The sequence below is a fragment of the Nannobrachium achirus genome (assembly GCF_963921795.1).
Source record: "Nannobrachium achirus genome assembly, chromosome: 16".
NCBI lineage: Eukaryota > Metazoa > Chordata > Actinopteri > Myctophiformes > Myctophidae > Nannobrachium > Nannobrachium achirus.
This window is the reverse complement of record NC_137823.1, coordinates 55093837-55107779: the sequence shown is the minus strand read 5'-3', so window position 1 is coordinate 55107779 and position 13943 is coordinate 55093837. Positions and strand designations below refer to the sequence as shown.

The window sequence follows — 13943 nt, the reverse complement described above, 5'->3', positions numbered from 1 at the left end:
TTGCGCGAAGCCCGAAAGCGCGAAGTGGGGAAATGTCCGATACCGTAGCGATCTGGCGAACGTCTTCTGGACAGGGCGTTTATCGTGCGCTTGCCCAGGCCTTACGGCCTGGGCATAAATATAACGATTGCATTCACCACGGCTTCGTAACTCGCGCGGCGCTCCGCCGGCCGCGCGGCCCTGGCCCGCTCTTCGCGGCCACTCGCGCCTGCGGCGCTCGGGGGCGAAGAGCAGGACCAAGGTCCGCTGGCCTTCGCGCCGCTTGCAGTGTCGTTTCCCCACTTCGCGCTAACGGTGCGGTAGGAGACATTTCACCACTTCGCGCTTTCGGGCTTCGCGCTTTCGGGACTTTCCCGTGTGTGTGTGTGTGTGTGTGTGTGTGTGTGTGTGTGTGTGTGTGTGTGTGTGTGTGTGTGTGTGTGTGTGTGTGTGCGTGCGTGTGCGTGTGCGTGTGTGTGTGCGTGCGTGCGTGTGTGTTGCAACCTTTGCCAGTGCCACTGCTCTCTAAGCGAGGGGTCTGGACGTGGAGGCTGAAGAACATCATGGAGACTCTATGGGGCTGTGCTGCTGCGGTGATGTCATCGCCCGCCCCACCCCCGCCCATCTGGCTGCCACGGAGACGCGCTGCGAGGGCAGCATCCAGGAGAGACGCGGCCCTCTCGGGGGTGGGGGCCCTCACCACTCTGTGGTTACGGAGCTGTGAAGGCAGAAAGAAGGGGGGGAAGGGGTTAAGTGAAAGAAAGGGGGGGCAGAATCACATAAATAGTGCATGTATCAAAGGCGTGTGAGGGGTGGGCCACTTTCGACCCATCCATGTTGTTGTTTTGGGATGACACATTTTCTGTATAAGCATGTGCTGATATAAATGATCATTGTCGTGTTGTTGATATACTATTGATATTAACTAAGAATGGGCGATATTAGGAAAACCTTCGATATTCGATAACGTTGTTGAATACCTCGATATCGATATTACTCACGATATTAGTAAAAACAATTGCATTATATCGTTTTTAATGTTTTTCTGCTTTAGGTCCACTGCCTGTCTAAGCCAGATAATGAATACATATATATATATATCGATACATTTTCGATTTTGCCCAGCCTTAATATTAACATATTTTAATAGAATGTGACAAAAAGTGACAGAAGCTATAACAAGTTGCCTAAATAACACAATGTGTTAATCACTGTAAAAACATCTCAAGCCACATAAAAGAGGGAGCCATAAATTACGCTAAAGATGAGAAACGATATCATTAATTGAGGTGAGGCACTTTCACTTAACGTCATGTAGTCGTTACTCAAGAAACATCCAATGAAAGTGGCGAGAGCATTAGGAGTCTTATTATAATATAGGTTACAGTTCAGCTACAGATGGGACGTGCAGGATGTCCCATGAATAGTGCATGTGACAGCGGCAGACGTATGTATAAATTATAACACAAGTCAGTTTATGCACCATCTGTAGGTATCTTATTGTTTTATGATGCCACACCCAATTATGACAGGATACTTGACTGGTGGCAATTTTATAGAATAAAATGCATACTAATTACAGAAAGTTGAATATTGTCACTGTCGGGCAGAGTCCTTGTTATTCATATTTCATCTTTTTATGTTTGTTCATAAATTAAAGCCCTATGGCCTATTCTATACTTTTGTCATATGACATCGACACATCGACATGTATGAAAGTATCGCGCAAAAGTATAAATTCACGTGCCGATCTACATGCTCACAATGCGTTGCGTTTTTTTGTTTTTGTTGTTGTGTGCCCATAATAACAATAGACACACCAGTTTGAAAGGTGTTAAGTCTGTGCGTTTTATAAATATCTAACAAATGAAAAGTTAAAAATGATTAAGCTCTTGTGTTTAAGTAATAATGGCTTCATTGGAACACCTTTTTTCCCTGAAAAGCAACTGTTTTGGACAAGGTTTCCGCATTAATGATATATTTTTTCTCTTCAAGATCGTGTTGACTGAGAAGGAGATATATAATTCAGTTTTACGATGGACTTATTGTTTAACAGCGAAATGCAACCATTTTATCCATGAATGAAAACAGTAGTGGGCAGATCCCGCAGGGGAAATTCTGTTCCCGGCTAATGGCAAGGAACTGAACTGTCTAATGTATGTTGAGCACTCCGGGGAGAGCAGTTAGGGGTATAGTTCATGAAGAGTACTCTGGGAAGAGCTGTTGGGGTTAAATATCTTGCTTATAGGGGAATGGGTGGACAGGGGGCCACATTTCTCCTTTTCCACTAAGCCAGTAGTTCTCAAAGTGGATCCCAGGGACTCTGTGGGTTCCTTTAGAGGGGTCTGAAATTGACCCATACAAGTTTGTAACTCTGACCCTGTACAAATGGAACCACGGTGAGAGTTAAGGGGAGACCTTGAAATTTGAAAGTTTGAGAAACACTGCACTAAGCTACAGCCGCCCGATGACAATACCCTTCAAGCCAAATGACGTCATGATGACGTTATGATAACTGTCCTCCGGTGACTCCGGTGTCAGAACTAGGCCAGATCACAGCCCATATGGGGATGATCTTGACGTCATTACCAGGACATCATATGGACTTATGGATTATTGTTATATTGTTTGTAATGGTAGTTGAAATATGAGCATGTAAGGTTATATTCTGGGACATATCTGACTAGTTATGATATTTATCTGGACTCGATCGGACCCTCTCTGATTAATCCAGGACATCCGTTTTCGTGGGCAGGATTTATGTTGGTTGAAATCAGGTGATATTCTAGGCCAGATCTGACTAGCCATGGTTCGACTTGATCTGGCCCCAATCGAGACGTCACTGATTGGTCCAGGTCCTGACCGTGCTTGCTGGGTACCTGTATTCCACAGACGGGGTCCTCGGCAACACAGATCGGGGCTGCCGGGCCGTCCTGGATGTTGCCCGCCAAGGGGACAGCCTCGGTCAGGAGGTCCCTCATTGTCTCCCCCTCTCCACAGCAGAGTTCCACGGCAGACACAGACACGGTGAGGTTAGTCCAGGTCTTCTCCTTCCTGCGTTCAACAGCGCTGTACAGCCAGGAGATGGCACAGGGGATCAGGCCAAGGGTCTGGGTGCTCTCATCTCTCCCCAGCATTGTAGACCACGACCCTGTGGGGCACAGCACAGGGAGTCATGCGTATGTGTATACCATACTGTACATGCACACATATAGTATAAGGATGTGCAAATCCACATAAACAGGCACACATATATACGGTACATATAAACAAATGTGCTCAGACATGCATGCATGCTCATGTCTCTTCATTTCATTCTGAAGTAAACGCGCGCACACACACACACACACACACACACACACACACACACACACACACACACACACACACACACACACACACACACACACACACACACACACACACACACACACAAACACACAAACACACTCACACACACACACACACACACACTGAAGTGCGAACAAATTTAGTCAATTTAGTCACGTAGATTTAGTCAAGTTAATTATACACAAACACATGCAGAAAATCCACAGATGATACACAAAAATACATTTAATTGTCAGCTTAGGCGTTGAAATGCGTATATGACGCACACAATCTTCACTATTGCATCTCCTAGACTCCTAACAGGAAAAGATCCCAGCTTCAAAAAGATCTCGGCAAATCACAAAAAAGGCTAACATGGTATGACAGATATGAAAGGGTCAATATGCTTCTGTATAGCCTGGAGGAGCCTTTCAGACTCAGTTTCATGCCGCACATATCAAGATAAGTGAATTGGGTTAAAGAGAGAGCTAGTAAGTGAGGGAGAGAGAGAGAGAAGATAGAGAAAAAGAGATAGAGAGAGAGGGAAGCAGGGGCAGAGAGAGAAAGGGCAATCAGAAAGAGTGTGTGCAACAGAGGAGGGACATTTTCTTAACCACACACAAGCCATACTATGATCTATTGTACAAGCTCACAACGCATCACAACACTTCGTTAGATCTGCTTTCTTTGCTATCTTTGGCTTCTTTATTTATTTACAAAACCTGTCCCAAAAACAATGTTGTTAAAGGAGTGGCGTAGTTCACCCCCAAAATGACTTTTTTCTATTGATTACTCACGCCATGGAGACTTGAGTTCATTAATATCTTTTTGAATATGCCTCATTTCTAAGACAATAATTTGCAGGTGAATGCTTGTATGTAGAGATGCTCCGATTGCGATTTTTGGGGCCGATACCGATCACCGATCAACTGTAATCAGTATCTGCCGATACCGGTATTCCCGATCACAGTATCAAATCCATAAATTATTCTATTTATTGTGTTACTGTAGCAGCATTTATATATTTGATGATTCTTCTTACAAAACATTGACATTGTATATTAAAGAGGTGGTGCCATAGTTTTGTACTTTTTCTGTTTTTCATGTGTCTAGGAGGTTGAAAGTACTTCATTAGACCCCCTGGTGTGGTGAGCAATTATGTATTCTCTTGGTATTTGTTTGTTTTCTCTTGGAGGCTGCCACCTTGTGGTCAAAAGTGTCAGTTAAAAAACACACATACTTATTACATCACAGAATCAACTCCTCCCCTAATTACCATTCACCCAACACTGTGGGGTGTGGCTAACTTCAGCTGGGTCACCACCCACCATGACATCCATGCATACTTAATGCACTGGGGGTGTGGCCACATAAAAACTCAATTTTAACTCTTTCTGTATACTTTTTTGGAAAAAATCTTCCTCCTAGTATAATCATAATACCTGATAATCATGTTTTAGAGGGGGGAAAAATCATGGCACCACCTCTTTAAAGTATAAACATTAGGAGATTGCCGGCTGAGGTCCTTAAGTATCCAATTCAACTTGTAGGAGTTGAAGCTGAGGTTACATTCAGTCCCACAGATAAATATTGTGAAAACAGCTGGTCTAGCTTGTAGATCGGCAAAGCCAATTCAGATCAAAGCCGATAGAGACATTATCGGCTGATCGCAATCACTCACTGATCAATCGCCACATCACTACTTGTATGAGTGAATTAGCATGCTCAGTTTTTGCAATGTAGTCTGCTAGTGATTACATTTTCTGCATTGACTGCATAAAATTGGGACCACATATACTGTACAATATGTAGATATATTAGATATAGCACGCTATACACTTTTACTATTTCTCTTTGTCCCTGCCAAAACATTCTAGGGCCAAATTTTGGGGTCCCGAGCTCCAGGTTGAGAACCACTGTGGTGGAACGCTTTTGGCCCCGATCTTACCAGCGGGACATGCCCTTGTTCGAGCCACGGCTGTCTTATCGAAGCTCTAATTGAATGAGGGTAAGAGAATTGGTTTACTCCAATTAAAGGCAGAGCGTGCGGCCATTATTCAGGGAGGGGTGGAACTGTGTGGTGTAGTAGTAGATGAATGGCCGCTGGCCGCGTGCCACGCGTCGTCTGTATCAGCACACTAATTTAATCAGATTTACGGCAAGTGGCGTCATGTGAAAGAGCGGCCAGCTCCAAGGAGACCCTGTCCTATGTGTGTGTGCGTGTGTGTGTGCGTGTGTGTGTGTGTGTGTGCGTGTGTGTGAGTGTGCGTGTGTGTGCGTGTGCATGTGTGCGTGCGCGTGTATGTGAGAGCTAAGTGCAGGGTTCCATCTCCCTAATAGCAGCATATTACAGTCCATTTGGTCTTGCAGTCGCCTCCAATTTCGGAGCAGTATAAAAAAAATACAAATAAATAATAAAATGAAATGTTCTCTTCGGGACAGCTAGAGTAAGCGTAAAAAATAAAAGCTGTATAATTGATGAGCAGGCTTTTATTTACAAAGTAGCAGGTAAAAGACGAATAACTGAGATGGATGGAAGTGAAATAAAAACACCTTTCTGTCACTGCTGTGGAGCAAGAGAGAGAGAGAAATGAAGGTAGAGAGAGATCAGAGAGCAATAGAGAGAGAGAGAGAGAGAGAGAGAGAGAGAGAGAGAGAGAGAGAGAGAGAGAGAGAGAGAGAGACAGAGAGAGAGACGCAGAGATACCATAAATTGAGAGTAAGAGAAACAAAAATCAGACCAGGCTGAGCAATAAATAAAAAAGAGGGGGGGGGGGGGGGGGAGTGAGAGAAAGATAAAGACAGTAAAAGAAACGGACACCAAGAAGAGAGCAAGGGATGAACAAAAGAAAACAAAAAAACATTAGCGAGGCCGACGACCAACAACCAAAGACCGACAAAGTGAATTAAGAAGAGGGATCATGGATGACCGCACAGACATGACATTAAAAGGGTCTCGCCCGACATCTCACTCCAGGCACGTGCACACATAGACATCAAAGGGGGGCTTGAGCCCCTGCCCTTTTATCCGTCTGTCAAAAAGTGCCCTCTCCAGACCATGAATGCATTTCACATGTCGGTGCGCTGGTACAGGGGCTGCACCGTGACTCAGCGTGTCATGTATGCCTCGATGTGTTACAAATGTTTGTATCCACAACTTTCCAACATCCCATCGTGCATTGCACAGAAGGCGAGCGGCATTTCCGACGCCGCAGCCGAGTATGATCTACAAGCTCACAGCGGTTGCATCTGCGACGCGACGTGAGCTTGTATGTCTGCTGTTAACCGGAAGTGTCCTGCAGATAACGCTACAGTAAAGTCTTGTGGAAACAGGTGGATATACAGTATGTTTTGAATACATGGCTGCTGTGTCGTAAGACAAATTTCAGTGTGAACAGACAATAAAGTACTATATCATATCATATCATTTATTTATTTTTTACTATGGTGAAATAAATTCTGCTTAGTTCAGTGTGGTATCAACTCAATCACCGAAGATAGCCGACCTCCAAGCTCACCCCAGGGACTTGTGAGCTTGGAGGTCTGCTATTTTCGGTATTTTCACCAAAAGGCCCTTTTTCAAAATTTCAGCCCCTGCTTCTCTAACATTCTCTGCACGTCCCTGGCTCGCTCCCATCTTGCGGTTACTGTTAACCTCCGGCTTCTCTTTTGAAGGCAGCGATTTACTCACCCCCATCGGCGCATCCCAGACCCAGGACACATCCATCGTTGCCGCTCAGAACACAGCGGATGACATCAGTCAGCACGCCTGCACACACCTCGGCCTGACCCGGGGAGAGAGCAGAGCAGAGGGAGACAGCTAGAGTGTGTCTTTATGATTCATCTTGCATTCCGTGTGGAAATAACATGAGAGGAGATAAAGGACATATAAGCGAGAAGGCAGGAGCATGCTGATTCTGTCTACCTCCTGTGGGGTTTAGGTTAAAGGGTTACGGTTCAGGTTCAGGTTCAGGTTACTTCATTTGTACCCGTGGGGTGGAGTAGCTTTGCAGTTAGTCTCTCAAGAACAGCCTAACTGAAAAGGATCTACCTTTTCTTTGGCGATGGCTAGCCAGATTGCTTTGCAGTAGACAAGGCATCCATCTTGACACACATGTTACAAGCAACACAGACAATAGACTAGACACGGGTACTCAAGTAATAATCAAGACTTAAAAATGTGATAACTTTTTTAATAAATTACCACAAGAATAAATAGGGTAAAAATTAATAAACAAACGTTACTTCTATACTAACTACCGGTACGTCTTGTTTTCTTTTGAGTGCTGGCTGCAAGAACAAAACTATTTCATAGCACTTTGTTCTACACCTTGGAACTATAGACCTGTGTCCATAAGGAAGAAGCTGAAATTCCCTGTGCAAAGTGTCGTCATATAAAATCAAGCTTGTTATCCGCTGTAACTGTCTGGTGTACAGGGATGCTGGGTTAAGTGATTCACCAATCAGCCTGCTAAACTACTAGACAATTAAAGAATATCTGCATGCATTTCCTAAATGCTGACACCGACAAGAAAAAGTCGAATCGATTTACTAAAAGTATGATAGATTAAGGACATCATGGTTTTCTTAGGGTTCGATACTGTAAGTAATGCTTGATGCTCTGAAGATAATTGATGTACTGTGTTGCTGTCGATGGCTAACCAGTGGGGTAGTTTTTTAGATGGTTTTCAGGTTAGACAAGGGGAGTTAACCAACCGTGGATGAGTAGAGTATAAAGTACAAGAACATAACACGTATAATTAGTATGACTGAGAAATGTAGCAGGCATTTGATGTAGGTCATCTTGCCCAAAATTAGAAGCTTAAGCATCTGTCAAAATTAGTCCTGCACGGAATTTAGATTGTTCCATTTTCACATGATATGATGCAGCGTCCCTGCCCTGCATATCATGTATTGTACCCGGGTTATATAGTTGATTTTATCAGCTGAGGTTTGTCAGATACTGGTAAAGCAGGAAAACATTTTTCTATGTCTTTCTATGTCAGTGGTGCTCAAACTTTGTCATGTGAAGGACCCCCAAAATGATATGTATTTGGCCACGGACCCCCATCTCAAAATATTTTGTTCCAGGGATCCCGGAGAGGGAAAATTTGAGTTACAAATGTTCGCTTAAAAAATAGGTGCCGCGCTGCTATTTTTCAATAGCTAAAGTATTTTAAGGCCCCTCCCTCCACCTTGGGCCCTAGTAACTCAGTCCCACTTTTCCCCCCCTTGTGACGCCCCTGCCTGTTATACATGGCTTGCACCTTGGGGTGCCATGCCATAAGAACACTAACCTGACTAGACTCTGGTGGGTAGGCGGTATCGAAGGTGTAGGTTTTCAGGTGAGCCTTGCCCTCGCTGCCTTGTGTCTGCGTAGCGCGTGGTTGAACGCTGGAGGCTGGGTCCATCACAATGACTTTTCTTCTGGAGGGGTCCACTCTGCAGACAGATGGCTGAGAGGGCCCGGCAGACGGAGAAGGACATATCCTCAGAACCACCTTGACCTGTACAATAGAGGGAAATGGGATAGAGTAGTGTCACTGGCCTCCCAGCATGTTCACTTAAGCCTCTCCAACTGATCCAAAATGCTCCGGCACGACTGGCTGTCAACCAGCCAAAATTCTCACGTCTCCCCTTTCTCCACTCCCTCCACTGGCTCCCGGTTGCGGCCCGCACTGAATACAAAATATTGATGCTGACCTTCAAAGCATCCAAAGGTACGGCTCCTCCATACCTCCAAAACCTGATCAACGCCTACACCCCCACATGTTCACTCAGATCAGCCAACACAGGGATGCTGACAGAACCATCGCTAAAAACCCCAGGACAAAAATCCACCCATCCTAGACACTTTGCCCTCCTGGCCCCCAAACTGTGGAATAAACTCCCTGTCGCACTTAGTTAGAACTACAGACTCACTCCCTAGCTTCTGCCGTGGACTGAAGACTCACCTCTTCAGACACCACCTAAACCCATAGCACTACTGTAACAACCCCCTTCCCTCAATGACCATACATGAAGCTAGATAGCATTTTTAGGTTTTAGAAACGTTTTTACTGATTAGGTGCGTGGTCTACCTACAGTATGTTATTGCTTTTTCTAGATTGATATTCCTATACATTGTTATATTGTTGTTGACGTACTGACATACCGGTACATGGATTATCTTGCTTATAATATTAATGTATTACCTGCTTATTGTAAATCGCTTTGGATTAAAATCGTCTGCTAAATGCCTAAATTGTAAATTGTTAAAAAAAGGTTCATATGGTAAACTGGTAACCTGCCTAGTATAACAGCTTTTGTCTAATGAATGTTAATTATTTTGCAGGACACCTCAGTTAGAGTTGCCAAATTAAACAAGTGTTTCTCATTCACCTCCTCATTCATTTGCTGAAATTCTCCTGCAGGGATACGAACAAACGTTTGAGAAAGTCTTCCAGTCCCCAGCTAACTTCTCTCATATTACAGATTGCTAGAAGAGAATAAGAAGTGTTGGAATTGTTTTTGTTGGTCATAAAGCAGAGGCTGCTCTGTAACATTTTAAACTCTGATGATAAGACAACAAGGTTCAAATCAAATCACTTCAAATCAGCTACGTGTTTTATCCATCTTGGGAAACCTCATATCCCCTAGCCTTGCTTAGCCAGGCTTTGTACTCATCTACGAAGAGTAGTCTACGGAAGTTGTCTTTTTTCGACCAATCACATGTGTTGCTGAAAATCTATTCCCCACAGAAACATTTTCTGTTCTCCCTCACGCCTTCGTCCTTTCTGCTCGGAGTGCTCGCACAGTAAGCAGCAAACATGGATTCTACTAAACATTTACGTTTCTACTAAAGAACGAGTTAACTTACGAGCTGGTCAGGAGCTATGTTTTGTTTCACCAGGGAATGTAAACAGACTGCAACGCATGACGTAACTTCCGTTAACCACAGCACTTCCGCCACTTCCGGGTGTCTACAGGTTCATGCCATTCACATCGCATATTGTGGCCAGGGTGCATATCCCCCCAAAACATGATAAGAATATAGGGATGCATGGAAAAAGATTCTTTAAGGCGTTGTTTAAAGCTGGCTCCTGAGATGACAGCTTTCTGCTTCTATTTACAGTATACTCCATTCCCTTTGAAATACGCTTATCAAAATAAGGGATTTAGCTAAGGAGCTGCGGAAGAGATTTTTAGACATCTCTGTGGGAGAGAACAAAGTGAAACAGCCAGACTGCTGCTCAGATGAGGGCTAGGTAAGCCACCGTGCACTTTGAAGTGACATATAACACTTAAGGGAACCCCTGTGTGGGAAAAAAAGGGGAAACCTTTGCAGAATAACTGTAGGTCCAACTATGGTTAAAATAAATAATATAGGCAATAGTGTAAAGCACTGGGTTGGTAAGCTAAAAGTTGTTTTGTAATGGGTGTAACATAGCAGGGGTTTTCAAAGTGGGTGACGGGGCACCCTGGGGTGCTGTGACGGCAGTCCAGGGGTGCCGCGAGATAATTTGATAATATTTGGAATTTATTTTGGACACTTGTAAAAATATTTAGTATCATTTTAAACTTGAAGTACAAAGTTATTTTCAGTCAGTTCTAACCAAAATGGCTATTATCTCAACGTTTTCCTCGCAACATAATCACTAAAATATCGCCACTGTCGGGCAGAAACCTCGTATCTCCAAGTTTCAAATGTGTCTTTTGGTAAAGCAAAGCCCTGCTTCATCATCGCGGTGCGAGGCGTTGTGTGCTTGTAGATCTGCTGTTTTCACTAGTTTAGTACATTTTATAGATGATAAATACAAAACGAACGGTTTTGGACATACAAGGTTTCCACCCGACAACGACGATAAATATAAATATAAGGTTAAAAGATTTGGGCACCCCTGACATAGAAGACAAGGCTGCCAGGCTGCATATTTGCTTTCTTGTCATCTTTAGATGTCAATTTAACATTACACCATGAATGGGTGAACGAGTAACAAAGGCTAATGTTTTTATTGCAATATGGGAAAGCATTTCTGTTGACAACTCAGCAGGAAAATAATATGGTACAGATACGGTACATCCGCTTAGAACTACGTACACATATATTTCCTGTCCCATTTCCGTGGATCATGATGTTAATTCCTAAAAGTTACTTTGTTCTCAGCCATGGTGATTTAAGGGCTTTGAGGTCTTAAGCTTTAGTTGGATACTTTGGAACCTTAACAGCCACTTAACATAGCTCACAGTCGGCAGAATCTCCAGTCAGCCTATAGTGTATATCACACATTATACAATAGACCATGATAAGATTCATGATTCCATTAGAAGCAATAAAAGCTCCCAATGTGAAAACCCCCATAAAAGTTTTATCATTTTGTCCTATGATTATTTTCATAGTATATCTGCCTTGTTCATGAAACATACTAACCACACACTGTAATGAAAGCTCTCCTTCAACACAAATGAAGGGTATTTCTCAGGCAAATGCATTTACGTGAGGAAAACCTTTCAACCCAAAAAGGGATGTTCGATGTTGCAAATAAAATAAAGTGAGCTTTAATACAAGGGTGCAGATAATTATGTTATCTCACCCTTTCATGAACTCGTTTATTTTTATCCAGCACATGGCCAACTGTGTTTTTAGGATGTGGACATGATTATCCTTTAAGCTCTATTTCTTTTCTTTTGGGACATGGGAGGGGGTGGGGCATTTTCATGCTTTATTTGAGATGGGTCAGTGTAGCAACATCAAGAGGAGAGAGAGGAGAGACATGATGCGAAACAAGACCATTCAAACCCGGGTCCTTGCACTTACAAGGAGCATATGGCCTGTTCACTAATTGGCTGAGCCACCATGCAGGTACTCCCTTACGGGGCTTTCACACAGGACGTGGATACGGTGGGCGTCGAGTGCCATTGATATCAATGAAGAGTCACTGGCTCTCTGCTCGTGCTGACCATAGAGGCAAGCTGAGCTGCAAGCTGGCTGCTGCCTATGCACATCCTGTGTTAAGCTCTATTTCTGCCGTGCTCTCAGAAACTGTGGTATTACCGTATATAGCCAAAAAAACTCAATTTCCCAGTCTCAGAATGTACAAAAATGTTTTTAGACAACCTGGAAATAAATGTTCACAAATATATTTAATTGGAAGCTGAAAGAATAAGCATATCTCTTTGGGTTGGCGTATGATTATAAGAAAAGGATATTTATTTACTGCATACTCATGCTCCGATCGATGAATTTGTTGAAACATTTCAAGCCTCACGTGTTCAGACAGAAGTTTCCACTGACACTGAGGCTCGAAATGTTGCCATTAACTTGCCAATGAATCTAACATAGGAGCATAAGAGTATGCGGGTAATATTATTTTCTCACAGATATATTTCATACACATAAATCCATCCAGTGTCCATCCAGTGTATAGGATCATATATGCTGCATTGATTGTTGCAGGTATTTTTATCTATAGGCTATATTGTATCCTGAGCGGGTCGCACTAAATGTCATTGTGCAAATGATAAATAAATCTATTCTATATATATTTTACTATCTCAGGTTTTCTTTTTTCTTTTTTGGGGGTGTTGATTGTTCCAGATAAACAGGTCCGCGCGCATAGGGTGAGTTTTTTGCCACCTGTTTTTTCTTAATCCTTGAAGGGTATATTTTAAGATTCTGCCAGTTACCAAGCTGAAATATGTTCTCATGGGGTTCATTTTTTATAATTTCTTGCACCTATCCATTCACTTACTATACAGGAAAAAAAGATAAAACATCTTTAAGTAGCATGTGAGGGGTCTAACTAGGGGTTTTTCATGATTCTGAATCCATTGTAGGCATTTGTTTTGCACGAAAAACATTCCTTGGGCTAAAAATGGACACCACAAAACGATAGTATTGTGGAAGTGAATTGGTAGGTGCAAAAAACCTACCCATTCAAAGAAAATAAAAAAATAATTAAGCATTCAATAATGCAGGTCAATGCTGGGGGGGGGGACGTTTGGTGAGGAATGAGGGAACTGAAAATATTGTAGGCTCCACATGACCCTGCACTGCGAAAAAAAGAAATTGTGCATACTGTAGTTCTTGGGCATTTCAATCTCATGCTCTTTGTCAGAACAAACAATTGAATAAGAGGGAATTGGCAGTTGCATCAAATACCCGGAGCTGGGCTCAATATCACAGTGCGAATAACATGTATGCTTTCGCAAACTGACCAACCACACAGGCGAACACCCAGTCAGAGTACACTGAGACACCAGACACCCAGTCAAAAGTGGTTTGGTTGAAGGCATGCAGGACTGCATTAAGTCACGATGACCTCATCCTCCATCGATGATTTTTTTTCTTTTTAGCATAAGAGGCATGCTCCGTCTGCAGCATGATAACGCCCGGTGTCAGTGAAGGCTTCGAAGTATTCATGCCTCATACGTGAAAAGTGGGAGCCACTAACCCTGTTGAACATGTGTCACGTTCTACAGTATCCATGGGAGTTGCATTATTTAAAAAGCCATTAACAAAAGCAGAGAGAGAGTCCGCCTTGGCTTTCATACATACTGTAAATACATACATATAAACATGCATACATGCACACACAGACAAAAACCCACAGAGGCATGAGAACACACACACACACACACACACACACACACAC

General features: G+C 43.2%; 1 protein-coding gene across 1 annotated transcript in view; it reads right to left on the bottom strand.

Moving 5' to 3' along the window:
* Positions 1 to 13943, bottom strand: part of LOC308301148 (kinesin-like protein KIF26B) — a gene marked incomplete at both ends in the record, with an annotated part of 40208 nt that overhangs the window by 15376 nt on the left and 10889 nt on the right. Inside the window, 4 exons of the mRNA XM_080745040.1 lie at positions 484 to 697; positions 2859 to 3130; positions 7001 to 7094; positions 8607 to 8816. Coding sequence (XP_080601166.1) covers positions 484 to 697; positions 2859 to 3130; positions 7001 to 7094; positions 8607 to 8816 — 790 coding nt within the window. The remainder of the gene's footprint in view (positions 1 to 483; positions 698 to 2858; positions 3131 to 7000; positions 7095 to 8606; positions 8817 to 13943) is intronic.